We start from the raw sequence: 27226 nt of genomic DNA on the forward strand, positions 1-27226 counted from the left end.
TGGACTAGGATGTGATGTCGGCCCTGCCTTGTGGCCTTCCCAGCTTCCTAGAGGAGGCTGCTTTGTATCGTTGTAAAGTGCTGCCATGGACGCACTGGTAGATTCATCCGCTGTCAAGGAAGGATGATGTTTATTCTGGAGCTTGAAGGTTTTATTGAGATTTTGCCCGTAACCTACCTCCAAAAAGCCTCAATCAAGAAGAGGTTACTAGGGGCACGAGAGGTGAACACATCTGGCAGAAGGAATCACACACATGAATAGGTGGAAGGTGTTCGATTTGTGGGAGGCCAGTAACATCCTCTTTCTCTCCTAAGTCAGCGCTAAGTGAGAGAGAGACAAAGGAGTCAGGCAGATGGAAATTAAAGTCAATTTTATTACTGAAATGCCCATGGGAGAGCATAGCTTATATGTGAGAGGTTCCTAAGCCCTGCACCATAGAGTCAAGCTCAACACCCAGGCTCAGGCAGAGAAGTACATTGTTAGGGCTCCCATGTAGCTAAAAGCAGATGCCAGTGCTCCTCTCTGCACTGGAAAGATTTTTGAAAAGGAGTCCAGGAGTTGCTGAACCCTGTAGGTCCAGATCTTTCTCCCTGACTCATCTGTCAGGGTACAAAATTGCCAAGAGTGTTATGCCAGTGGCAATTCATCCTCACAGGAGCACAACAAGTGGGGAATATGTGACAAAGGCACCCCCCACCCACTGAAATGGAGCAAAACAGTATAAAAAGTGATATGTCTGGATGAGTGGTGGGTGGGTGTGCAATGACCAAGTGGTGAAGGCATTGTGAGATGTAATAATGACTCTGGGCCCCATTTTGCAAGATCAGATCGGCGTTTTAGAGAGAAGTGGTTCTTTTGAGGAATTAGTGATTCTTAGATTTCTGGATTGGGCATCAACTACTCCTCAAGTGTTCTTTGTGTCATCCCATTCCTTTCAATCTATGAGACAGCAGCAGTGGAGAATCTCAATTCTTGGTAGAACTATTTAACTAAACATTCCATTGTTCTGTTTTTGTTTTGTTGTGTGTGTGTGTTCCACAGGTACTCCAGAGGAAAGGGGAATCAGGAAATGGAAGAAGGGCGTGGGCAAAGGGAGCAAGTCTCTTGATGGCATGGAATCCTACGACTTGCCATTTGGCATGAACATTATTAAAAAATACAGATGTTTCAGCTACTTACCCATCAGCCCAACCTTTGCAGGTTACACATGGAAAGGCCTCAGGAAGAGCACTAACAGCCGGAGTTCAGATGAAGACTCGCAGGCCACAGTATAGCCGTAGCTCGCCCTGTGGCCCAGCCGCAGTGAGGCATGAACCTGTAGTTCCTTGCTGAGTAACAAGCAGTAACATATATGTTTGTAGATCTGCATTTACATTGTCCACCCCAGAGCTAAGACAGATTACAAGTAGCTTTTTTGTTGTGGGTTGTGATCCTGTCTAATATGGTGTCTCACCTATCTTTTTATTTAAGCCCTTGACCCTTTGCCCTTGAGAGCATCCATTGCTGGCCGTGGTCACTGAATTTGAAGTTCCTGTCCTCCCGTGGGAGTGGATGCTTAAAGCCCACAGCGATTCCTTGTTTTCAGTCCCCTTCTAATACCCTGTGCTAGCTTTCTTACAGGCCACCTCCAGGGTCCAGGGGCTTTCTGTGCTTGGAAGCACCAGGACCTTCACCTGCAAAGACCTCCTCTGGTCAAGGGACACCAGTATCCTTGCATTGTCAAATGAGATTCTGTGTTCCCTGATACTCCTGTAGGAGGTGGCTGCTGGCCAGTTGAAAACAGTGACATGCTTACCCTATCCCCAAATCTGTGCATGGGTAAAGTCTGTACAGATATAATTAGAATGGAAATTGGGGGATTGGACGGGAAGGGAAGGTACCTTGAAATCAGTATCTGATTCTCAACTACACTTTCTTGGTGCCACCCTGGCCCAAGCTGGGCCAGCACATCTCATATTGGCCTCTTTTTGTTTACTAGTAGCTGAGACACTCTAGCTGGCATTTCTCACTCCTGGCTGGTGTGACGGGTATAGAGTGCCCATGAGGGCACCAAGCAGGTGTTTATGGGAGTCTTGGTTCTGCTGACATGTGGATGTCAGTTATTGTTGTGTGTATCTATTATTACAAGATTTTATTCCTATTTAATGTTATTGACTATAGATTTTTGAAATCAGTGTTTTTCCATGTGACCCTCTTACCTTACATCCCTGTTACTTGTCCCTCACCTCCTATCCCCCATTAAGAAAGGAACCAGCATTTGTAAAGCTGTAGACACCGTCAGGGAAGCTTGTTGTCCTGGCTCTTAAAGGCCAGTAACCATTATTGCGGTTGTGTTTTGTATTGCTTGATACCATGAAAGTGTAAATACATAATGCTTAATCTATTTATCAAAACTGACTACTGGACCAGAGCCCAGAAACCATGGGTTAAGTTATAGTGAATTTGTTTTGTGAAGAAGGGAAGCTGGGGCAGGTGACAAACAGCCGCCATATTGAATGGTGCGGCCTCCTGGTAAATTAATCACTGCAGTTGTGTTGCCATTCATATCTGGCAGTTAAGGCTTAAGGAGACTTTCTGTGAGTTGCCATGTTGAATGTCCACTGGATTTTGATTTTGCAGAGGGGAAGATTAGATCCCCTGGCCAAATGCTGCCTTTCCTGTTTAAGTTACTGCTGAAGGTAGTAAGAAGAGCAGCTGGCAGGCCCCCTCTGTTGAATTCTAATTAATAATATTAAATTGTTTCTGATAAAAATGACTTTTATTGAATTTGGCTTTAAATTTGCAATCAAAGAAAAATCCTGAGTGACCTCGTTTCTTGAGGTAGTGCTTCTTAAGTATTTACCTGGTTGTTTACCAGGCAGTGAGCACATGGCGAACTTCCTGCGCCCGCAACTGGTTCAGCTTACCACACTGGGATGTCTTTGGCAGCATTATTGTGTCACTACAGCCTCCTTGATTCCTGTAAAGTTTGGGGCTTTAAGGCCTATTCTGGCAAGAACACTTCAGAGCCACTGCATTGTTTTGCCAAGACCTTCTTGCAGATTAAGTAAAGAACTTAGATTCTAAATTTAAATTTGTATGGTATGTTTTTTTGAAGTGTATTTGGTGCATATTTACTTTAGAAGCACACTGGTTAAATGATTTTCATCCGTTTGACTTGGTAAGCCCTCGAGGCTGACAGCCCTAGTTGTCCCCTTAGTTGCTTAGTTCCTTCTATTTGTATTTTGCTCAGCATCTCCAATTTCTCTCCTCTGAACAATGGGGAAAATTGTAAAACATCCCAGAGATTGCAGTATTCTAGCTCTCTAGATGAGCAGAAGGACCAAATATCCAAATGAAAGCCTCTGAACCATTGGTAATTCAGGAACAAGTTCCTTTCAGCTTAACTTGACCCAGGAATCTTCCCTCCCAGTGGGTAACACTCAGGGCATGTGCTTCAGATGTCTAGGAATCCTCTCCCTTCTGAAAACTCTCCTGGGCTGGGCTTATTGAGAGGTTTCAGATCTGCTGGTCTGGGGCGATATTTTCCATAAGCCTTCAAATGTGCAAAGAAGCTCTGTGCCCACACCTCCTATTGGAAAAAGAGGGTTTTTGCCTTTCTTGTTCCATTGGGGCCAACTTAGATTCTCTGTCCAAGGTGGGGGAAGGGGACAGGAGATTAGGAAGTCTGTCCTCTGGCTAGCAGATATGCTACAGAATGAGTCTGTAGTTGAAAGAAAAATATATTCATCTGCTTCTTGTGTTTAAGCACACACCTGAAGGGGAGGTTTGGGGGGACGCAGTGGCCATGCACGGTCTGTGCCTGTGCACCTCCCACTTGCATTGCTGGGGCCACATACCCACTATGCTTTGGCCAATAGAATGTTTTAGGATATTTTGGATGTGAATGTCCTTGGGCAGGGCATTCACCCTCCAATTCCCACATGAACACCTACCCACCGTTTTCACATTTACATTGGTGATCCTGATGTGGAAAGTAGAAACTTATAAATGGGACAGTAGATGCTGCAATATCACTGTGGTGGCAAGGGCGAACCCACCACTGGTTTTGATAAAATATCTAAATGGTTCACAATGGGAAGTGGCTCCAGTCTTTGTAGGCGATTTCCATTCTCATTCTCACTAGGGAATTAAACATAGATTCATTGATACAGAATCTTTCTTAAGATGATTTCAAATGTTAGATTGTAGTAAGTTTCTTGTGATTGATCAAGGCAAGCGAAGTGGCTTAACCATGGGTCCTGATGGTTTCCCGTTTTCATGGTAACAGATTGACACACAGGATTTGCTTCATACTGTAGAATACTGACTTTCATGATGACAACCTGGTTTATGCATGAATATTACAGTATTTCCATATAGTAAAATAACATTTCTACCCAGGATAATAGTCACAGTTTTCCAGGGAGGGAATGATAATTTTCATGACAATGTCATGTGATGATAGAATTTCTCCATTGATGAATCTTTCGTATGTGTGTATACTTTATTTACCCATGCATATATTTTATGACCATGAGCTAAGTTGTTATTTCTTTAATTCATGTCTCTGCTGAAATATTGGTACTAGCAACTTAGACTTGAAGTTGGCAACTATAATCTTCCATAATATCGATGCCACAAAAGTGGTCAGGCCAGATAGGAGACGAACAAGGAGCTGTGGCGGAAGCCTCATCAGAACCTGTCTGGCGCAAAGAAAGGCAGCATCCTGCACACTCACCCCCACGGCTTGGGGTGGATGCTCAGCTGCAGGCAGCAGGCCTGGCATGACTGTTGCTGCCCCCTGGTGTGCTCACCCAGCTGTGCCCCCTGGACACGGTGGCAGCCTGAGCTCTCACAGGGCCCAGGGAGCCACTGTTGGCTTTAGGGAAACACCTGGGGCCTCACATGCCATGCGTGTTATGCTCTGTCCCCTTATGATTTTGACACAGAGAATAGGATCTCCCCCACCCTCCACCCCTCCCGCAGTCACAACTGGAGTAGTGCAAGAAGATGGCCCGTTTTTGCCCGCGTTCAGCATCTGCCCATGGACCTGTGAAGCACATTAGCGCAGAGGATCCCTTTTCAGCAGCCTCCACACATTCCTGTCCTTTTAGTCTGTTCTTGACTGTGCCTCGTCTTCACTCTACACTAGTAACATCCAGCCTCCTTAGAATTGCTCGGTGTGTTTCCCAACACTTAGGACACCCTTCCCAGTGGTGCCGTCTTACTGACAGTCAAGTTAATACCCTTTTTGTTCGTTCGTAACAACCTTTGTTTGACATGTTAATAAATTTCTGACTGTTCTTAAAACAGTGGGGATGCCTATATTTTCCTTAAGTTTTTGTGACTGACTTTGGCTATATACCTTTCTGGGATTTTTGTTTGTTTTTTATTTTGCATACTGAGGGTATTTGGGGTGGGGTTGTTTTTTGAGATGTCTAATTATTTTATGGAGTTTTTAAAAAGAATTTTCATATTGTTTTTCTAACATGGCTTCATTAAACGTTTAAGTATTTTAAAAATATGTAATATTTGGACCAGATGTTGTGAATAATAGTAGAGATAAAGCTATTTTATTCTGTATTTTTAAAACTGTTCCGTACAAATAAAAGCTCTCCTGGACACAGTTCTGCTGTTCACATACCTTCTTTGGCTGGTCTTTAAAGAAACCTGTCATTATTTAAAAGTCATCACTTAGGGGAGGAAACTTGACTAGTAAAAAGTTTAGTTCAACAAGTTCACCTTTGTTAGATACATTGAAGACTCAAAGGAGGAAAGCAGTTGTTGAAGTATCATTGGCCCCCACAGCTAGAGAACCACGGTGGGCTCCTTGGGAGGATGCCCAAGGGGGAAGGGAGACCTTGGTTAGAGGATGCACTCATGCTGGACTTCGGCGTGAAATTATGAGTCTCTTAGTAAGTTAGTGACATCTGGAGGCTGGAGACCTTTTAGGGACCAGAAAGGCTGTCGTGTCCACACAGTGGAATCAAAGGCTCCAGAGCAGTCTTGGGCCCTTCAGGCCGACTATTTAGGCTGGGACAGGAAATGCTGAAGTGTTGGTGCCAGAAAAAGCTCAGAGCCAAGCCTGAGGGCAGTGAGTGACAGCTCATTCAATCAGAGGCATGGCTCCTGGTGGGGTATGAAGACAAGTCCAGAAGTGTTTAATTGGTGTGCTTCTTAATTTAGAACAAACTTAGAACTCCTCCATCCCCATCTCTATCCCTGGTTTGTCTCTGGCAGTTTCAGCCATAGTGACCACCACAGCCACTCCCATAGGGTGTTCAACCTGCTGCTTCCTGTTCCCAGTATCCTGACCTATGAGCCACTGCTAGGCATCCAGTTACAAGGTGATAATGTCTTACCTTACACTATATACATGCGGAAAATATATGTGAGGTATTTAAAAAAGAATACCCATGTTCTCACCCCCAGTTGGGACAACAGCACATTTCAGTACTAGAGGCCCTGCCACCCCCAACCCCATGGGCCTCTCTCCTGGTACATCCCCATTTGGGTTTATCCTTTTCTTTTCTTCACAATTTTGCCATATATATACATCCCTAAAAATTTACTGTTTAGTTTTGCGTGTTTTGGGACATTATGTAAAAGGTGTATGTATTGTCACATTTTACTCATTGTGAGATTCTTTCATGTTGGTACATAACTGATGTAGTTCATTCATCTTCACTGCTGGATAGTAAAACTTAAGAGTGACAAAGACAAAAATAATTCTGAAAGCTTCCAGAGAGAATGAGCAAAAACGAAGCCCTTTAAAGCTGGGAACCCATGGACACCAGATTTTCCAACAGCAGCCCTGTTTGTGGAGTTACATTTTTAAGGACTGAAGAAAAAGAACTTTGAACTTAGAATTTTATGTCTAGCCACTCAAAGGCCCCCATTTAAATACTTTGGATGAAGTACTTAAATATGAGGAAAAACAAACCTAGAAAGTACTGTACGAGATAACTGAGGGAAAGGTGAGCAGTAAAGATCTGGGTAAACTTGCATCTTGGTCCTTTATGGCAGCTCTCAGGGAACCATAGACTGGGTGGCTTAGAAACAAAAAATTTCTCACAGTTTTGGAGGCTAGAAATATTGGCATGGCAGATTCGGTATCTGGTGAGGACCTGATTTGGAGATAGCCATCTTCTCTCTGTGTCTTTACGTGGTGGAATGGGCAAAAGATCAAGCTCTTTGAGGCTCTTTTATGAGGGCACTACTCCCATTCGAGAGGGCTTCAACCTCATGACCTAATCACCTCCCAAAGGCCCCACCTCCTAATACCAACACACTGGGGATTAGGTTTCAACAGATGAATTTGGGTGGACACAAACAGTCTATATAACACCTGGTCATTAAAATGTAGTGAAGGCCAAAGGAAAGAAAAAATACCCATAATGTGCTCAAATTATAATTCCAGGCCATATCAACTTGGTGATGGGAGAAGAGAGGAGACTTACAGAGATGAGAGAAACAAGCCCAAATGTACCAACTATAACAAGCCTAACTGTAAATGGACTAAACTTGCCAATTAAAAGATAGTGTGTTAGGCCAGATAACAGAACAAAATCCTGATAATATGCTGTTTACAACACTGAGCTCAAAAGTGTGGCTGTGATTGTTGAAGGCTGGAGCAACTTATGTTCAGAAGTTGATAGTGGCTTAGAAACTATAAAAGTTTTATAGTTTTATGTGTGTTGAATCTAATACTAAAATATCTGGCTTGTAGTTTGCATGTCTAATTCTAGAAATTAATTTTTTGGTATATTTTACAAAAGTCTTAACCTATAATGGATTGGGAAAAACAAAAACCAATTGCTCCTTCACCACAGATATGTTTAGAAGCACTGTTTACACGAGACTGGTTTACATAAGGATGTGCAAAATTGCAAGTAAAAGAATGGGGGAAAAATCACATGGGGCAAATACTAACCATCTATTATATTATTTTCAGACAAATCCTAAGACAAAAAAAAAAATTGTTAAGGATAGGGAGGTTCTGGGAGTTCCCTGGTGGTTAGGACTCAGTGCTTTCACTGCCGTGTGCCTGGGTTCAAACCCTGGTCGGGGAAGTAAGATCCTGCAAGCTGCACAGCATAAACAAAAGCGGGGAGAAAAAAAGGATAGGAAGGTTCAGTTTACAAAGAGGAGTCAATATTAAGCACATTCACCTAATCAGATAGCCTCAAAACTTATGCAGTGTAAATGGACAGAACTACAGGAAGAAATTGGTAAGTCCACGTGCCAGTGGGAGGTTCCAATACTTCCCTTTGATAGGTCAGGCAGACAAAAGCTAAACAAGGTTAAGTGACCAAAGGGCATGTTTAGAATTCTGCATCCAACAATTAGAGAGTACACATTCCTCACAAGCACTCAAGGATGTTTCTAAAAGCTGTTCGTGTTCTAGGCACTAAAGCAAGCCTCAAAATTTTTTCAAAAATAGAAATCATATGGAACATGTTCCATAACTATACACAATGTTAGAAGTTAATAAATTTTAAAATCTCTATGTATTTGGATGTATAAAATATTGCTAAATAACTTGTTAGTTAGAGAAGAAACCAATAATGGACATGTTCTTTAATGAAGTTTATTGCTTGTCCCCTGTTGGTTCTGTTCGTGCATTCTTCTGGAATTCTGATTTTATGTTCACACTGCATCTCCCACGTCTCTAAGTTTCATGTAGTTTCACTCGTTCTATCTTTTTCCATTTCCTCTAAGTTCTGGGAGAATTTCCTGTGCAATGATCTAAGTCACTGACTTGATTTTCTGGAATACCCAACCTCTTGCTCATGTTTCTAGCGCAATTTTTGAGCAATTTGTTTTAGTAACTTTCAAACATGCACAAAAGTAGAGAGAATAGCATAATAGCCCCCCATGTGCCCATCATCCAGCTTAATGGGTATCAACAGCTGGCCACTCTTGTTTCATCTCCATACCTCAACTTTCCCTTCCCCATTGTTTTGATCAAATCGTAGACATTTCACTTCATTTATAAACATTTCAGTAGTTACCCCTAAAAGATAGGTTTTTTAAAAATTTCCTTCCTATTTATTTATTGGTTTATTTTGGCTGCATCGGATCTTAGTTGCAGCATGCAGGTTCTTCGTTGTGGTGTGCAGGCTCTTCATTTCGGTGCTCAGGCTTCTCTCTAGTTGTGGCGCGTGGGCTCCAGAGCGCATGGGCTCTGTAGTTGCAGCACGCGGGCCCTCTCATTGTGGCATGCAGGCTTAGTTGCCCCACGGTATGTGGGATCTTAATTCCCCAGCCAGGGATCGAACCTGCGTCCTCTGCATTAGAAGGTAGATTCTTAACCCCTGGACCACCAGGGAAGTTCCTAAAAGATAGTTTTTAAAAAACCAAACAATTATCTTAAAAAATTAGCAGTGTTTATTTAATATTATAAATTTTTAGTCAGTGTTCAAATTTCCAGTTGTCTCATAAATGCTAGAGACAAGATCCACATAATGTCCACACGTTGCCATTGATATTGATTGATACATCTCTCTTGCTCTCTCACTCTTTCTCTCTTCCTTCCTTGAAGTTTATTTTGTTGAGCAATTTATTTGTCCTGTAGTTTCCTACAGGAGGTGCTGAGTGCATTCCCCCCAAACATATTCCTTTGCCTGGGGTGGGGGAAGCACTACTTTATAAGTGATTGTGTGTCCTTCCATCAGGCAGCATGTGGTCTCTCCTTTTGTGATGTTTACAGCCATGAAATCTCAATTCCCAGATCCAGTAGTTTATTAGGGGGCATTCCCTTTTTAAATTTGGGCTTTGTAATTGTAATTCAAATTAAAACACAATCTTCCATGATGCGATCTTTTCATAGATGCAATAACCTCTCAAGTCCACTGAAAATGTATCTTAGGAACTTTGCTTAAAAGTTTTCTCCCATGTCATATGTTTGTTTCATTGGGAAATGTTTCTTTCAGAATAGACACTTTTTTTGACTATTGAATCTTTTCATGTGCTTGGTGATTTTCTTTTTTCCCGACTGTTTATACTAAAGAAGATTTCTGTTTGTTCGGCAATAGGACTTATGGTGGATTTGATTAGTTACTTTTTCCCCCAAAGCCCATGACTTGAAATTAAAATCCTTTAGACCTTTTGAGTTGGCCTCTCCTTGGACTTTTCTTCAATTTGGTTCCATCTGCATCCATTTACCAGACTCTTGTTTATTCAGCAATAAAGATATCTCATATTTCAATTTTATTACAAATACCTTTATATTTATGTGAATGTGTACTTAAAAGAAATGAAAATATACTCCAAAACTTTTGATCATTATCTTTGGGAAGTGGGGTTACAGGTTACATTTATTCCTTTTTTTCTATCTTTTTATTTTTCTGTATTTTCTAACTATTTTAAATACAAATTACTTATATAAATGCTTTTTTCAAAGGGATGAAAACTGTATTACAATTTTTAATTGAAGTGTAGTTGATGTACAATATTGTATGTTAAAGGTGTACAGTATAGTGATTCACAATTTTTAAAGGTTATACTCCATTTACAGTTATTATAAGTATTGCCTATATTTTCTGTATTATACAATTTATCCCTGTAGCTTAGTTTATACCTAATAGTTTGTACCTCTTAACCCCCTAACCCTATTTTGCCCTTCCCCCCTTCCCTCTCCCCACTGGTTAACCACTAGTTTGTTCTCTATATCTGTGAGTCTGCTTTTTTGTTATATTCACTAGTTTGTTGTATTTTTTAGATTCCACATATCATATAGTATTTGTCTATCTCTACTTGACTTATTTCACTTAGCATAAGACCATCCAAGTCCATCCATTCCCTTTTATGGCTGAGTAGTGAAAATTGTATTATAATTGTATTCAGCAATATTGGAGTTTAAGAAATGGGAAAGTCCCTGTACTCCTCTAATACTAATATAAAACATTGCACTTCCTCAAATTGTACTTAACATTAAAATAACAGTTGTAGCCAAATATATCTCAGTAAAAATATGAAAGTGCTGAAGCTAATACACCTTTTGTCCTGTATAGGAAGGTTTTGCCTAATAAATGACATGGCTTGTTGGATGAAATCTTCCAGAACATTCCATCCTTGGGAGGAAAAATAACCATGGTGAGGAATGACTCTCAGATGGTGAGATTTAGGCATCTGCCACTGAGTAGTGCCCAGAAGTCTATAGTGACCACCCTCTCGTCACTCCCTTCCCCCTAACACACACACCAAGGCAGCCCTTGCCTGAATTGGGCCAGTGCTATCTCCAGACACATGCCTGGCATAAGGGGCAAGAAAACTTCTCTTCCCTTGCTGTCCCAACCTTCCAACCTATGAAGACGCTGACCCTCAAACTTCCAATTTGTATCACCTATGAAGCAACTGTCTTTGGAGATTCACAGGTAGCAGAGAGCCTCTTATAAATGTACCTGTATGTGTGTGCATGTGTAATATATATATATGAACACATACATATCATTTATTTGTTATGTTTTACCTCTTAGGCAGCAGGTGATCCATTGTGGCCTTGGGAAAATTGTTGGAATGAGTTTGAAGCAGGATGAATGACCCTCAGAGAGGTCCTCCTAGGAATGAGCTTCTTGCCCAATAGAAAACTGTGAGAAAAATAAAAATATTTCACCTCAAGTAGCATCCTAACCATTTTTAATGTGGTTCAGGATAAGATGATGAGCTTTGCAGGTAGACGGATCCACACTCAAATTTTGGAAAGCCCTCTTCCCACTGTAGCAGGGACCACTAAGTTTCCCCCAGGATCTATTCCCCCATTTTTCCATGGTCATGGAATTTCAGAAGGGCACAAGACTATACTTCTTAGCCTTGCTTGTAAGGCTGAGTGTGATCATGTGACCAGACTCTGGCCAGTGAGCTGTAAACAAGGCTGAAATGTGCAACCTCAGGGTTATGTTCTTAAAGGGTAGATGTTTACCCTCATCTCCTCTCCTTCCCATTACTAAAAAGCAGAAGTGGTGGCCAACTGACTTGGTCCATTTACACAAGGACAACACCTGAGAGGGCAGGAGAATATGAAAGAAGGAGCCTAAACTGATGAGAGAGAGCAGCCCAAACATTGACATGAGTGAGAAATACACTTGTTTAAACCATTATTATTTGGGCCTCTGTTGTAGCAGCCAAAAACTACATCCTAACTGTTAGAGATTTTGTAGATCAAAAACAATCTAAAATTATAGGACACCTATCATATCATTCCATTTGCATGAAATGTCCAGAATAGACAAATCTAAAGAGACAGAAAGTAGATTAGGGGCTGGGGGAATTGGGGAGTGACCGCTAATGGGTACAGGGGTTTTTTTGAGAGTGACGGAAATGTTTTAAAATTTATTGTGATCATAGTTGTACAACTCTACGAATATGCTAAAAAAATGTTGGATTACATACCTTAAATGGGTGAATTGTATGTCAATTATATCTCAAGACTGTTATATTTAAAAAATAGTGATAATGGAGGTGGTGTTTCAGTTCGGGAAGATGAAAAGGTTCTGGAGGTGGATGGAACAATATGAATGTACTTAATGCCACTGAAGTGTACACTTAAAAATGGTTACAACGGTAAAGATTATGTTTATTTTACCACAATAAAAAAAAGAGAGCAGGAGAAAACAATCTAGAATTAGACTAGCAATTCACAAGCTTCAACCTAACAACTGACCAGCTATATAGGTTTTAGCATGTTCCTTAAACTCTGGTCCTCCGTTTTCTTCTCTTTAAAATGGAAGTAATACTCATCCAGAGTATTAGAAAGGACTATAGGAGTTAAGATATAGAGCCTCAACAAGCTAGGTTTCATTCCTCCTCAATTTCTCTCCTGGCCTTGCAGGCACACACAGATATTTTTATAGAACTATAATCATATTGTAGGTGCTTTAACTGGAAGGATTGGCCAGGCCAGAACTGAGACTTGGGTGTGTCAATCAGTAGAGTTGTGGGCTCCATCCTTAGTTCCTCTGTTCTCTAGAACAGCCAAATTCTTAAGTGGCCCAGAATTTTCCAAGAACTTCACAGATATCCAGACACATTCCCTGCATTTGACTACCTCCGGGGACTTTTGTGGGAGGTAACCTCAACTCCCTCTACCTATGGGACTCAGATGTCCGCTTGCATGTGAAGTGGATAGGATGGGGCAGCTTGTGGGGCACTGGGCTATGTTCCAAGCCAGATGTTCAGGGAGGAACAAAGAAGGAGAGAAAAAGAAACCCATTATTACTTCAGGGTTTTTTTTTCTTTATTGATGTTTTAAAGGTATCAAAGTAATACATGCTTATTGTGACAAGTGGAACAGTGCAATCAATACAAAGAAGTGAAAAGTGAAAACTATCCCCCTCCACACTGTGCAGTAACCATTGTTACCCCCTGTGTATCCTTTCACAGTATTCTCCTTGTTAAACAAACTCATAGAATCATAAATACATGTATACTGTACAAGGGTTGTACTTGCCTATTTGGTTTTTTTAAAAATTTTATATTGGAGTATAGTTGATTTACAATGTTGTGTTAGTTTCAATACCTATTTGTTTTTATTGAAATAGGATAGTGGCATACTATACTCTACAACTGGCTTTTTTTTTTTTTTTTTTTGCAGTACACGGGCCTCTCACTGTTGTGGCTTCTCCCGTTGCGGAACACAGGCTCCGAACGCGCAGGCTCAGCGGCCATGGCTCACGGGCCTAGCCGCTCCGCGACATGTGGGATCTTCCCAGACCGGGGCACGAACCCGTGTCCCCTGCATCAGCAGGCAGACTCTCAACCACTGTGCCACCAGGGAAGCCCTTACAACTGGCTTTTTCACTTTAAAATATAGTATCAGAATTCCTACAGATGGGACCGTACAGATCTATCTTTTCTTTTTTCCTGATATTTTATGCATTGAGATACAATTTAGCATAAACAAGATCTTCTACACACCAATTTCTTTTTAGTGCAGACTTCTTTCCATCTTTTCTGTTTGCTGCTTCTCTTCCATTCTCCTCTTCCTCTGCCTGTCCTTCAGCACTGCTCTACTCACGCATGTTAGCGAGCATTCATACATTTCTCTGTATTCATATACCCATGTAAATATCTATCTCTATCTACATATTCACACACACATGCATCAACCCCACATACTCATTCATGTTTTGTCATTCTTTTCTCTACAAAAAAAATGGATCATCTTATACAAAATTTTCTGCGTCTTGCATTGTTCTCTCAACAATATCTTGCGGAAATCCCTAAGTCAGCTGACATCACTCCAATTCATTTTTTCCTAATGGTTTCATAATATTCCTAGCTGGGGATTCACTGTAGTTTATTCAAAGTTGAGGGATATTGGGATTTTCAAGTTTTAGCAATCACACATAGCTACAATAATCATTTTAGTACCTAGGTTTTAACAAATGATAAAGTATATTCCCAGGAGTGAGATTGCTGGGCTAAAGAGTGTGTTTTAAATTTTAAGGGATATAAACAGATTGCTTTCCAAAAACTACAATAATTCTATTTCCAATAGCATAGTATGTGCATACCTTACCCTCATCCATCCATCTCTGCCAGCAATGATATTATTTTTCTTTTAATTTTCTCAGTCTAATAAATATAACGATATCTCATTGTACTTTAACTTGCATTTCCTTGACCAGTAATGTGTTTGAGAAGCTTTTTTATATTTCTCAGCCATATCAATATGCTCTTCTATGAACTATCTGTTCATATTATCTGCTCATTTTTCTTTTAGGTTATCTTTTATATTGTGAAAGTTCTTTGTATACTATGGATAGTTAACTCTTTATCTGTATTGCAATTATTTTTTCAAATTTATTTGTCTTACTGTTTCTTGGCAAGAAATATTAGAAATAAAGTCAATAGACAAATAAATTTGGGAAAAAGAATTTTGATATTTATATAGTTAACTATATCTATCTGCGTCTCCAGAGCAAAGTGTGTTTCCTGTTTTGGTTATGATAATCTCCCCACCCCTAGGTTGCATGTGTAGTCTAAGATTTCACTCTTGATTTTTTTTTTTATATTTCTATACCAGTTTTTATTTGCTTTGTTAAAATTGTTGTGTCACCAATAAAGCCACGTAAGTAACTAGACTCTTAGTACACCTACCAAAAAAGATGAAATTATTCAAAACATATTAAAGAGACACGCTCTTTGTCAGAGTTCTTTATGGGCCACTTCCAAGATATAAGCAGAAGTTTCCCCATCAACTTTATAAGGAATCTGGTGGCAGTTGGGTTTCATAGAATCAACACCTCATACCTCTGGCAGAAGAGAGGAAAGTAACCATTTTGAAATATGCTGAAAGTGTTCTCCATAACAGGCCTACTTTCCAGCAAAATAGACTTCTCAAGACCCTTAGTTCCCTGGTGGAAGGGCATCTCCCAGATTCCACCTTCTTCTAGCCTTCCTTTTTCACCACCACACCATCAGGGCTCAACAATGGAAGAAAGCTGTCACTCTTCATTTTTATTATTTAATTTTTTATATTTAAATGTTTAATGCTTCTGGAATTTTTTTAAACATCTTTATTGGAGTATGATTGCTTTACAATGTTGTGTTAGTTTCTGCTGTATAACAAAGTGAATCAGCTATACGTATACATATATGCCCATATCCCCTCCCTCTTGAGCCTCCCTCCCACCCTTCCTATCCCACCGCACTAGCTATCTATTTTACATTTGGTAGTGTATATATGTCAATGCTACTCTCTCACTTTGTCACAGCTTCCCTTCCCCACCTGCCCCCCATGTCCTCAGGTCCATTCTCTATATCTGCCTCTTTATTCCTGTCCTGCCCCTACGTTCTTCAGAGCCACATTTTTTTAGATTCCATATATAGGTGTTGGCATACGGTATTTGTTTTTCTCTTTCTGACTTACTTCACTCTGTATGACAGACTCTAGGTCCATCCACCTCACTACAAATAACTCAGTTTCATTTCATTTTATCGCTGAGTAATATCCCATTGTATATCTGTGCCTCATCTTCTTTATCCATTCATCTGTCGATGGACACTTAGGTTGCTTTCATGTCCAGGCTATTGTAAATAGAGCTGCAATGAACATTGTGGTACATGGCTCTTTTTGAATTATGGTTTTCTCAGTGTATATGCCCAGTAGTGGAATTGCTGGGTCATATGGTAGTTCTATTTGTAGTTTTTTAAGGAACCTCCGTATCAATTTACATTCCCACCAGCAGTGCAAGAGTGATCCCTTTTCTCCACACCCTCTCCAGCATTTATTGTTTCTAGATTTTTTGATGATGGCCATTCTGACTGGTGTGAGATGATATCTCATTGTAGTTTTGATTTGCATTTCTCTAGTGATTAATGATGTTGAGCATTCTTTCATGTGTTTGCTGGAAATCTGTATATCTTCTTTGGAGAAATGTCTATTTAGGTCTTCTACCCATTTTTGGATTGGGTTGTTTGTTTTTTTGATATTGAGCTGCATGAGCTTCTTGTAAATTTTGGAGATTAATCATTTGTCAGTTGCTTCATTTGCAAATATTTTCTCCCATTCTGAGGGTTGTCTTATCGTCTTGTTTATGGTTTCCTTTGCTGTGCAAAAGCTTTGAGTTTCATTAGGTCGCATTTGTTTATCTTTGTTTTTATTTTCATTTCTCTAGGAGGTGGATCAAAAATGATCTTGTTGTGATTTATGTCATAGAGTGTTCTGCGTATGTTTTCCTCTAAGAGTTTGATAGTGTCTGGCCTTACATTTAGGTCTTTAATCCATTTTGAGCTTATTTTTGTGTATGGTGTTAGAGAGTGTTCTAATCTCATACTTTTACATGTACTTGCCCAGTTTTCCCAGCACCACTTATTGAAGAGGCTGTCTTTTCTCCACTGTATATTCTTGTCTCCTTTATCAAAGATAAGGTGACCATATGAGTGTGGGTTTATCTCTGGGCTTTCTATCCTGTTCCATTGATCTATATTTCTGTTTTTGTGCCAGTACCATACTGTCTTGATTACTGTAGCTTTGTAGTATAGGCTGAAGTCAGGGAGCCTAATTCCTCCAGCTCCATTTTTCATTCTCAAGATTGCTTTGGCCATTCTGGGTTTTTTGTGTTTCCATACAAATTGTGAAATTTTTTTTCTAGTTCTGTGAAAAATGCCATTGGTAGTTTGATAGGGATTGCATTGAATCTGTAGGTTGCTTTGGGTAGTATACCAACTTTCACAATGTTGATGCTTCCAGTCCAAGAACATGGTATATCTCTCCATCTGTTTGTATCATCTTTAATTTCTTTCATCAGTGTCTTATAGTTTTCTGCATACAGGTCTTTTGTCTCCTTAAGTAGGGTTATTCCTAGGTATTTTATTCTTTTTGTTGCAATAGTAAATGGGAGTGTTTCCTTAATTTCTCTTTCAGGTTTTTCATCATTAGTGTGTAGGAATGCAACATATTTCTGTGCATTAATTTTATATCCTGCTACTTTACCAAATTCATTGATTAGCTCTAGTAGTTTTCTGGTAGTATCTTTAGGATTCTCTGTGTATAGTATCATGTCATCTGCAAACAGTGACAATATTACTTCTTCTTTTCCGATTTGGATTCCTTTTATTTCTTTTTCTTCTCTGATTTCTGTGGCTAAAACTTCCAAAACTATGTTGAATAATAGTGGTGAGAGTGGGAAACCTTGTCTTGTTCCTGATCTTAGAGGAAATGGTTTCAGTTTTTCACCATTGAGAACGATGTTGGCTGTGGGCTTGTTATATATGGCCTGTATTGTGTTGAGGTAAGTTCCCTGTATGCCCATTTTCTGGAGGGTTTTTATCATAAATTGGTGGTGAATTTTGTTGAAAGCTTTTTCTGCATCTATTGCAATGATCATATGGTTTTTCTCTTTCAGTTTGTTAAGATGGTGTATCACATTGATTGATTTGCATATATTGAAGAATCCTTAAATTCCTGGGATGAACCCCACTTGATCATGGTGTATGATCCTTTTAACGTGCTGTTGGATTCTGTTTGCTAGTATTTTGTTGAGGATTTTTGCATCTATGTTCATCAATGATATTGGCCTGTAGTTTTCTTTTTTTGTGACATCTTTGTCTGGTTTCAGTATCAGGGTGATGGTGGCCTTGTAGAATGAATTTGGGAGTGTTCCTCCCTCTGCTCTATTTTGGAAGAGTCTGAGGAGGATAGGTTTTAGCTCTTCTCTAAATGTTTGATAGAATTTGCCTGTGAAGCCATCTGGTCCTGAGCTTTTGTTTGTTGGAAGATTTTTAATCACAGTTTCAATTTCAGTGCTTGTGACTGGTCTGTTTGTATTTTCTATTTCTTCCTGGTTCAGACTCAGAAGGTAGGGCTTTTCTATGAATTTATCCATTTCTTCCAGGTTGTCCATTTTACTGGCATATAGTTACTTGTGGTAATCTCTTATGATCCTTTGTATTTCTGCAATGTCAGTTGTTACTTCTCCTTTTTCATTTCTAATTCTATTGATTTGAGTCTTCTCCCTTTCTTTCTTGATGAGTCTGGCTAATGGTTTGTCAATTTTTTGTATCTTCTCAAAGATCAATCTTTTAGTTTTATTGATCTTTACCATCATTTCCTTCATTTCTTTTTCGTTTATTTCTGATCTGCTATTTGATTTCTTCCCGTCTGCTAACTGTGGGGGCTTTTTTGTTCTTCTTTCTCTAATTGCTTTAGGTGTAAGGTTAGGTTCTTTATTTAAGATGTTTGTTGTTTCTTGAGGTAGGATTGTATTGCTATAAACTTCCGTCTTAGAACTGCTTTTGCTTCATCCAAGAGATTTTGGGTTGTCGTGTTTTCATTGTCATTTGTTTCTAGGTATTTTTTGATTTCCTCTTTGATTTCTTCAGTGATCTCTTGGTTATTTAGTAGTGTATTGTTTAGCCTCCATGTGTTTGTATTTTTACAGATTATTTTCTGTAATTGATATCTATTCTCATAGCGTTGTGATCAGAAAACATAATACGATTTCAATTTTCTTGAATTTACCAAGGCTTGATTTGTGACCCAAGATATGATCTATCCAGGAGAATGTTCCATGTGCACTTGAGAAGAAAGTTTATACTGTTGTTTTTGGATGGAATGTCCTATAAATATCAATTATATCTATCTGGTCTATTGTGTCGTTTAAAGCTTGTGTTTCCTTATTTATTTTAATTTTGAATGATCTGTCCATTCGTGAAAGTGGGGTGTTAGAGGTCCCCTACTATAATGTGTTACTGTCTATTTCCCATTTTATAGCTGTTAACATTTGCCTTATGTATTGAGGTGCTCCTATGTTGGGTGCATAAATATTTACAATTGTTATATCTTCTTCATCCCTGATCATTATGTAGTGTCCTTCTTCATCTCTTGTAATAGTCTTTATTTTAAAGTCTATTTTGTCTGATATGAGTATATGAGAAAGCTGCTACTCCAGCTTTCTTTTGATTTCCATTTGCATGTAATATATTTTTCCATCCCCACACTTTCAGTCTGTATGTGTCCCTAGGTCTGAAGTGGGTCTCTTGTCGACAGTGTATATATGGGTCTTGTTTTTGTATCCATTCAGCTAGTCTATGTCTTTTGGTTGGAGCATTTAATCTATTTACATTTAAGGTAATTACCAATATGTATGTTCCTATTATCATTTTCTTAATTGTTTTGATTTTGATTTTGTAGGTGTTTTCCTTCTTTTGTGTTTCCTGCCTAGAGGATTTCCTTTAGCATTTGCTGTAAAGTAGGTTTGATGGTGCTGAATTCTCTTAGCATTTGCTTGTCTGTAAATGTTTTAATTCCTCTGTCAAATCTGAATGAGATCCTTGCTGGGTAGAGTAATCTTGGTTATAGGTTTTTCCCTTTCATCACTTTAAATATGTCCTGCCACTTCTTCTGGCTTGCAGAGTTTTTACTGATAGATCAGCTGTTAACCTTCTGGGGATTCCCTTGTATGTTATTTGTTGTTTTTCCCTTGCTGCTTTTAATATTTTTTGTTTGTATTTAATTTTCGATAGTTTGATTAATATGTGTCTTGGCGTGTTTCCCCTTGGGTATATCCTGTATGGGACTTTCTGCACTTCCTGGACTTGATTGACTATTTCCTTTCCCATGTTAGGGAAGTTTTCAACTATAATCTCTTCAAATAGTTCCTCAGACAGTTTATTTTTCTCTTCTTCTCTGGGACCCCTATAATTTGAATGTTGGTGTGTTTAATGTTGTCTCAGAGGACTATGAGACTCTCCTCAATGATTTTGATTCTTTTTTCTTTATTCTGCTCTGTGGTAGTTATTTCCACTATTTTATCTTCCAGGTTATTTATCTGTTCTTCTGCCTCAGTTATTCTGCTATTGATTCCTTCTAGAGAATTTTTCATTTCATTTATTGTGTTGGTCATCATTGTTTTTTTGCTCTTTAGTTCTTCTAGGTCCTTGTTAAACGTTTCTTTTATTTTCTCCATTCTATTTCTGAGATTTTGGATCATCTTTACTATCATTATTCTGAATTCTTTTTCAGGTAGACTATTTCCTCTTTATTTGTTTGGTCTGGTGGGTTTTTACCTTGCTCCTTCAACTGCTGTGTATTTCTCTGTCTTCTCATTTTGCTTAACTTACTGTGTTTGGGGTCTCCTTTTAGCAGGCTGCAGGTTTGTAGTTCCTGTTGTTTTGATGTCTGCCCCCAGTGGGTGAGTTTTGTTCAGTGGGTTGTGTAGGCTTCCTGGTGGAGGAGACTGGTGCCTGTGTTCTGGTGGATGAGGCTGGATCTTGTCTTTCTCGTGGGCAGGACTGCGACTGGTGGTGTGTTTTGGGGTGTTTGTGAACTTATTATGATTTTAGGCACCCTCTCTTCTAATGCGTGGGGTTGTGTGCCTGTCTTGCTAGTTGTTTGGCATAGGGTGTCCAGCACTATAGCTTGTTGGTCGTTGAGTGGAGCTGGGTCTTAGCGTTGAGATGGAGATCTGTGGGAGAGCTTTCACTGTTTGATATTACGTGGGGCCAGAAGGTCTCTGGTGGACGAATGTCTTGAACTCAGCTCTCCCACCTAAGAGTCTCAGGCCTGACACTTGGCCGGAGCATCAAGACCCTGTCAGCCACATGGCTCAGAAGAAAAGGGAGAAAAAGAAAGAAAGAAATATAAATAAATAAATAAAAGTTATTAAAATAAAAAATTAAAAAATATTATTAAAAATAAAAGATTAAAAAGTAATAAAAAAGAGAAAGAAAAAAAGAAGAGCGCAACCAAACCAATCAACAAATCCACCAATGATTACAAGCACTAAAAAGCATACTAAAAAAACAAACAAACAAAAAAAAACCAGACAGTCAGAACCTAGGACAAATGGTAAAAGCAAAGCTATACAGACAAAATCACACAAAGAAGAAGCATACACATACACACTCCCAAAAAGAGAAAAAGGAAATATATATATATATATATATATATAAAGGAAGAAAGAAAACCTCAAGTCTACAGTTGCTCCTAAAGTCCACCACCTAAATTTTGGGATGATTCATTGTCTATTCAGGTATTCCACAGATGAAAGGTACATCAGGTTGATGGTGGAGATTTAATCCGCTGCTCCTGAGGCTGCTGGGAGAAGTTTCCTTTTCTCTTCTGTGTTTGCACAGCTCCTGGGTTTCAGCTTTGGATTGGCCCCGCCTCTGCATGTCGGTCACCTGAGGGCGTCTGTTCCTGCCCAGATAGGACGAGGTTAAAGGAGCAGCTGATTAGGGGGCTCTGGCTCACTCAGGCCAGAGGGAGGGAGGGGTACAGAATGTGGGGTGAGCCCGTGGCAGCAGAGGCTATTGTGACGTTGCAACAGCCTGAGGTGCCCCGTGTGTTCTCCCAGGGAAGTTGTCTCTGGATCGCGGGACCCTGGCAGTGGCGAGATGCACAAGCTCCTGGGAGGGGAGCTGTGGATAGTGACCTGTGCTTGCACACGGGCTTCTTGGTGGCTGAAGCAGCAGCGTTAGCTTTTCATGCCCGTCTCTGGTGTTCGCACTGATATCTGCAGCTCATGCCCATCTCTGGAGCTTGTTTAGGTGGTGCACTGCATCTCCTCTCCTCACGCACCACGAAACAATGGTCTCTTGCCTCTTAGGCAGGTCCAGACCTTTTCCCGGACTCCCTCCCGGCTAGCTGTGGCGCACTAGCCCCCTTCAGGCTATGTTCACGCAGCAAACCCCAGTCCTCTCCCTGGGATCTGACTTCTGAAGCCCGAGCCGCAGCTCCCAGCCCCCACCCACCCCGGCGTGTGAGCAGACAAGCCTCTCAGGCTGGTGAGTACTGGTCGGCACCCATCCTCTGTGCGGGAATCTCTCCACTGTGCCCTCTGCACACCTGTTGCTGTGCTCTCCTCTGTGGCTCTGAAGGTTCCCCACCCACCGCCCAGCCCCCGTCTCCGCCAGTGAAGGGGCTTCCTAGTGTGTGGAAACTTTTCCTCTTTCACAGCTCCCTCCCAGAGGTTCAGGTCCCGTCCCTATTCTTTTGTCTCTGTTTTTCCTTTTGCCCTACCCAGGTATATGGGAAGTTTCTTGACTTTTGGGAAGTCTGAGGTCTTCTCCCAGCGTTCAATAGGTGTTCTGTAGGAGTTGTGCCACATGTAGATGTATTTTTGATGTATTTGTGGGGAGCAAGGTGATCTCCACGTCTTACTCCTCTGCCTTCCTGGAATTTATTTTTATGATTGTTTATTACACTAATTTATCTATCTGTTCTATTACATTAATAAGGTAAATCCATGTCTATTGTTCTTTTCCTTATATTTACTGGGTTTTATTTTCTAAAAAAAAAACCAAAACTATATTGTTTCATCACTACCAGCAGGAGTGGCCTGCATGGGATGGTGGGTATGCTGGGCTCAGGTTATGTGTGGGGCTATGAGGAGATGATGATTGGAAAGCTGGAAATAAAGAGGGTAGTTTTGGAGGCCAGGCCCAAGGGCTCCTCAGATTTGCTTCTGGGAATGGGTAGCCATGATAAAGGAGTCATGGCAAGCCATGGCCATGCTACCAAGAAGGTTAAGAAATTCTTGGAAATCTAACTGCCTACCACAGTTGAGGTCCCATTTCTGCATCATGTGGTCAAGGACACAGGTCCTTTTGGCTCTTTGTGAAGGCAGCCATTTCTATATTTATGAAGCTTAGGAAATTGCTCTTGAACAATCTGCAGTTGTTCCCATCCTTCCCAGCATACTTTTGGGAAACAGTAATGAGGATTCAATGCTCCACTGTCTCTATAGGGCTAGAGATTTTTGTCTTGTCGGAGTTGAACTGGAGGCTGTGGCACAGAGAGTGCTAGGTAGACTTCAGGCATTTATTTATTCTGTGCTAACATTGTGTTAATCACAGTTTATCCAATTCCTAAGAAGCCCTGTTAAGATTCTAACTAGAATTACATTATATTTATTTATTACTTCCCAATAAAGTATGTGCTATGTCCTTTTGCTTGTTTGGAATATTGTTTTTAAGACTTCTAAAAAGATTTTAAAGTTTTCTTCACATAGATCTTATGTTTCTCATTAGATTTGTTCATAAGAACTTAATAGTTTTTTGCTATTATACATGGAATATTTTATTCAATATCTATTTCTCTGTGTGTATTGTATAGATCAGTTATTTATTTTTATATATTTATCTTATATCTAGCTCACTAAATTCTTTTCTTAATCATTTTAGTTTTATTAGTCAGATTTTATTTTTTTAAATTTATTTAATTTATTTATTTTTGGTTGCGTTGGGTCTTCGTTGCTGCATGTGGGCTTTCTCCAGTTGCGGTGAGTGGGGGCTATTCTTCATTGCGGTGCACGGGCTTCTCATTGCAGTGGCTTCTTCTTTATTTAATTATTTTTTTGCGGTACGCGGGCCTCTCACTGCTGTGGCCTCTCCCGTTGCGGAGCACAGGCTCCGGACGCGCAGGCTCAGCGGCCATGGCTCACGGGCCCAGCCGCTCCGCGGCATGTGGGATCTTCCCGGACCGGGGCACGAACCCGCCTCCCCCGCAATGGCAGGCGGACTCTCAACCACTGTGCCACCAGGGAAGCCCTGCTTCTCCTTTTGTGGAGCACAGGCTCCAGGCGCACGGGCTTCAGCGGTTGTGGCTTGTGGGCTCTAGAGTGCAGGCTCAGTAGTTGTGGCGTACAGGCTTAGCTCTTCCGCGGCATGTGGGATCTTCCCAGACCAGGGCTCGAACCTGTTTCCCTCGCATTAGCAGGCAGATTCTCAACCACTGTGCCACCAGGGAAGCCCTTCTTTTCTTTTTTTCTGGTCATACTGCAATTACTAGAGTTCCAAGATGGTATTGAATAATAATGATGATGTTGGGCATCCTCTGTAGTTGCTGATTTAGGTTGTTTGTCCATTTAGAATATTTGTCACTTAATCTTGGTAAATAGTCTTTATTATATATTTAAACAGTTTCCAGTTTTATTTAGCATTTTAATTAAGAGTGGCTGCTGATTTTTATCAAATAGCTTTTCACCATTTAATTATTTATTACATGGTCTTGTCTTTTAATTTATTGTAAGGAATTACATTGCCGGGGTTCCTGATTTTGAACCAGATTTGCATTCCTGAAATGCAGCACACACTGTCACAGTGTCACACTCCAGGTACATGGCTGGATTCTACTTGCTAACAATCATTAAGATTTTTACAGCCATATTCACAAGGGCAATTGATTACAGTTTTTTAATATTTGTACTGTCATATCAGAATTGAGTGTTCAGGTTATTGTGGCTTCATAAAAGAAATTAGGAAGCTTTCAATCACTTGTCCATGACCTAAAATAATTTAAATAACACTGAAGATTTTCCTTCTTTAGAGGTAAATAAACATGGCTGTGAATCCATCTAGTTCTGGTGCCTTTTTGTTTCAGTGGTAGAGCTTTAATCACTACTCTCTTTTATTATAATTAATTTGTCTAATCAAATTTCTACTTTGGGGGTCAATTTTTCTAGAAAATTGTTTTCTCTAAGTTTCAAATGTATTTATACAGTGTATAAATGTATTTATACAGTCAAATGTATTTATACAGTGTTGGATAAATATTCTTTGATAATTTTTATTTTACACTTTTCTGTATCTCTTTCTTCATTATCAAATTTTCTTTATTAATTTCCTCTTCCTATTTTCTTTTGCTTTAATTTTTTGCCTTTTTCTAATTTTTAAAAACTGATCACTATATTCCTTTATCTTTCTAACTTAATAATGAACTTTTAAGGCTATACAGTGTATATTTATTTTCCTTTGAATACAGTTTTTTGCTGCTAATAGGTTTTTATATGAATCGTTCTCCTCTTCATTGATTTCTAGAGAGTTTCTAATTCCTATATTAATTTCCTTGGATATCTAGAAATCTATTTCTTTTTTTCTTTTTTTTTCTTTTTTCTTTTTTTTTTTTTTTTGCGGTACGCGGGCCTCTCACTGTTGTGGCCTCTCCCGTTGCGGAGCACAGGCTCCAGACGCGCAGGCTCAGCGGCCATGGCTCACGGGCCCAGCCGCTCCGCGGCATGTGGGATCTTCCCGGACCGGGGCACGAACCCGTGTCCCCTGCATCGGCAGGCGGACTCTCAACCACTGCGCCACCAGGGAAGCCCTAGAAATCTATTTCTTAATTACCAAGTAGTAAAGTTTTTGGTTACTTAATTATTTCTAATTTTATTGAATTATAATTAGAAAATGTAGTCAAACACATGATCAGTCTTTACAAATGAGTCATGGATATATAAAAATTATCCTTTACTCAAAAGATTTAAGTATGTTGATTGTATTATACAATTACTCTATTGCCTTCAGTTTACATTTATTAGACATGTCAAAATAAAAAAGAATTGTTTAAATCTCTACAATAATTTTTAAATGGAATTCTCCTCACATTTCTAGTAATTTTTGTTCTATATCTTTAGTTTCCACGTTGTTTGGTGTTTACCTGTTTATACCTGATATTTATAGTTTTATCTTCTTTAGAAAGTGTGACTTTTATCATGATGATCTTCTTTATTCTATTTTGTGCTTTTAATTTTAAATTTCATGTTGTTCAGTATCAAAATTACCAGACTCTGGGGACTTCCCTGGTGATGCAGTGGTTAAGAATCCCCCTGCCAATGCAGGGGACATGAGTTCCATCCCTGGTCTGGAAAGATTCCACATGCCACGGAGCAACTAAGCCCATGCACCACAACTACTGTGCCTATGCTCTAGAGCCTGCGAGCCACAACTACCGAGCCTGTGTGCTGTAACTACTGAAGCACGTGTCTAGAGCCCATGCTCCACAACAAGAGAGCCACTGCAATGAGAAGCCTGCACACTGCAAGGAAGAGTAGCCCCAGCTCACCACAACTAGAGACAGCCCACATGCAGTAGTGAAGACCCAACGCAGACAAAAAAAATTACCACACTTTTATTAGTCACTAATAAATACAAGGAAGAGAGGTATTTGTATCTACTTGGTATCTCTTTCCCATCCCTTTATTGTTAGTCATTCTTTATCATTATATTTCAACTGTGTTTTTATACAGCATATAGCCACATTTTTTACATTTTAACTCTTTTTGACATTTCTGTCCTTCTTGGGATAATTCATTCTATTTGAACTTATTGTATTAGCTGATATTCTTAATTTTATTCCTTCTTCATTTTGTTTATTATGTACTTTGTTGTATCTATTTTACCTTTAAAAATTTTGTTAATTGAATAAAATTGTGTTAATCTCAACATTCCTCCCCCATCTCTTCCCAGTTACGTAGGGGATATCATTAAACTTTTCCCAGATTTTATAATTAAACAAATATAATCCTGTTATGAAAACAAGAGACCAATCATTCCTTTCACTACTCCCATCCTCTCTCTTCAATAAGTTGAGACAAACATAATACTCTCATTTCCCCATCTTCCAAGATTAGACATTTAGAAAGCTTTTACTTTTGAAATCCTGTCACTTTGTAACTCCTAAAACTCTTCATTCCAGCTGATTACTTGTATTCTTGCAGTTTGTCTCTGCTATTTGTAATTCCTTCCTGAGTATTTGTACTACACAATTTCACACAGTATATTATTTTGTTAGATTTAGCAGTGTGCATTTTGAAAGGTCCATTGCTCAGCACTGTTTCCTCTTTTTTGAACCATCTCTCAACTTGAAATCTCAGTTCTGACTCATTTGTTTTTGGACAGAGTCCTTTCTTGAAAGTTTTCCTAAGGTGCAGTACATTCTGATGCCTCTCATATCCACAGGTATCTTTCTTTTACCCTCACATGTCAGTGATATTTATGTTGAATAGCTGTTTCTTGGGTT

General features: G+C 39.7%; 1 protein-coding gene across 1 annotated transcript in view; it reads left to right on the forward strand.

Moving 5' to 3' along the window:
* SLC23A2 (solute carrier family 23 member 2) overlaps positions 1 to 5599 on the forward strand; it is a 151014-nt gene extending 145415 nt beyond the window's left edge. The window contains exon 16 of the mRNA XM_082671560.1: positions 1042 to 5599. Within this exon, the coding sequence (XP_082527686.1) occupies positions 1042 to 1274 (233 nt within the window). The 3' untranslated portion in view covers positions 1275 to 5599. The remainder of the gene's footprint in view (positions 1 to 1041) is intronic.
* The last annotated feature ends 21627 nt before the right edge of the window (positions 5600 to 27226 follow it).

This window comes from Grampus griseus (assembly GCF_964374135.1).
Source record: "Grampus griseus genome assembly, chromosome: 14".
Lineage (NCBI taxonomy): Eukaryota > Metazoa > Chordata > Mammalia > Artiodactyla > Delphinidae > Grampus > Grampus griseus.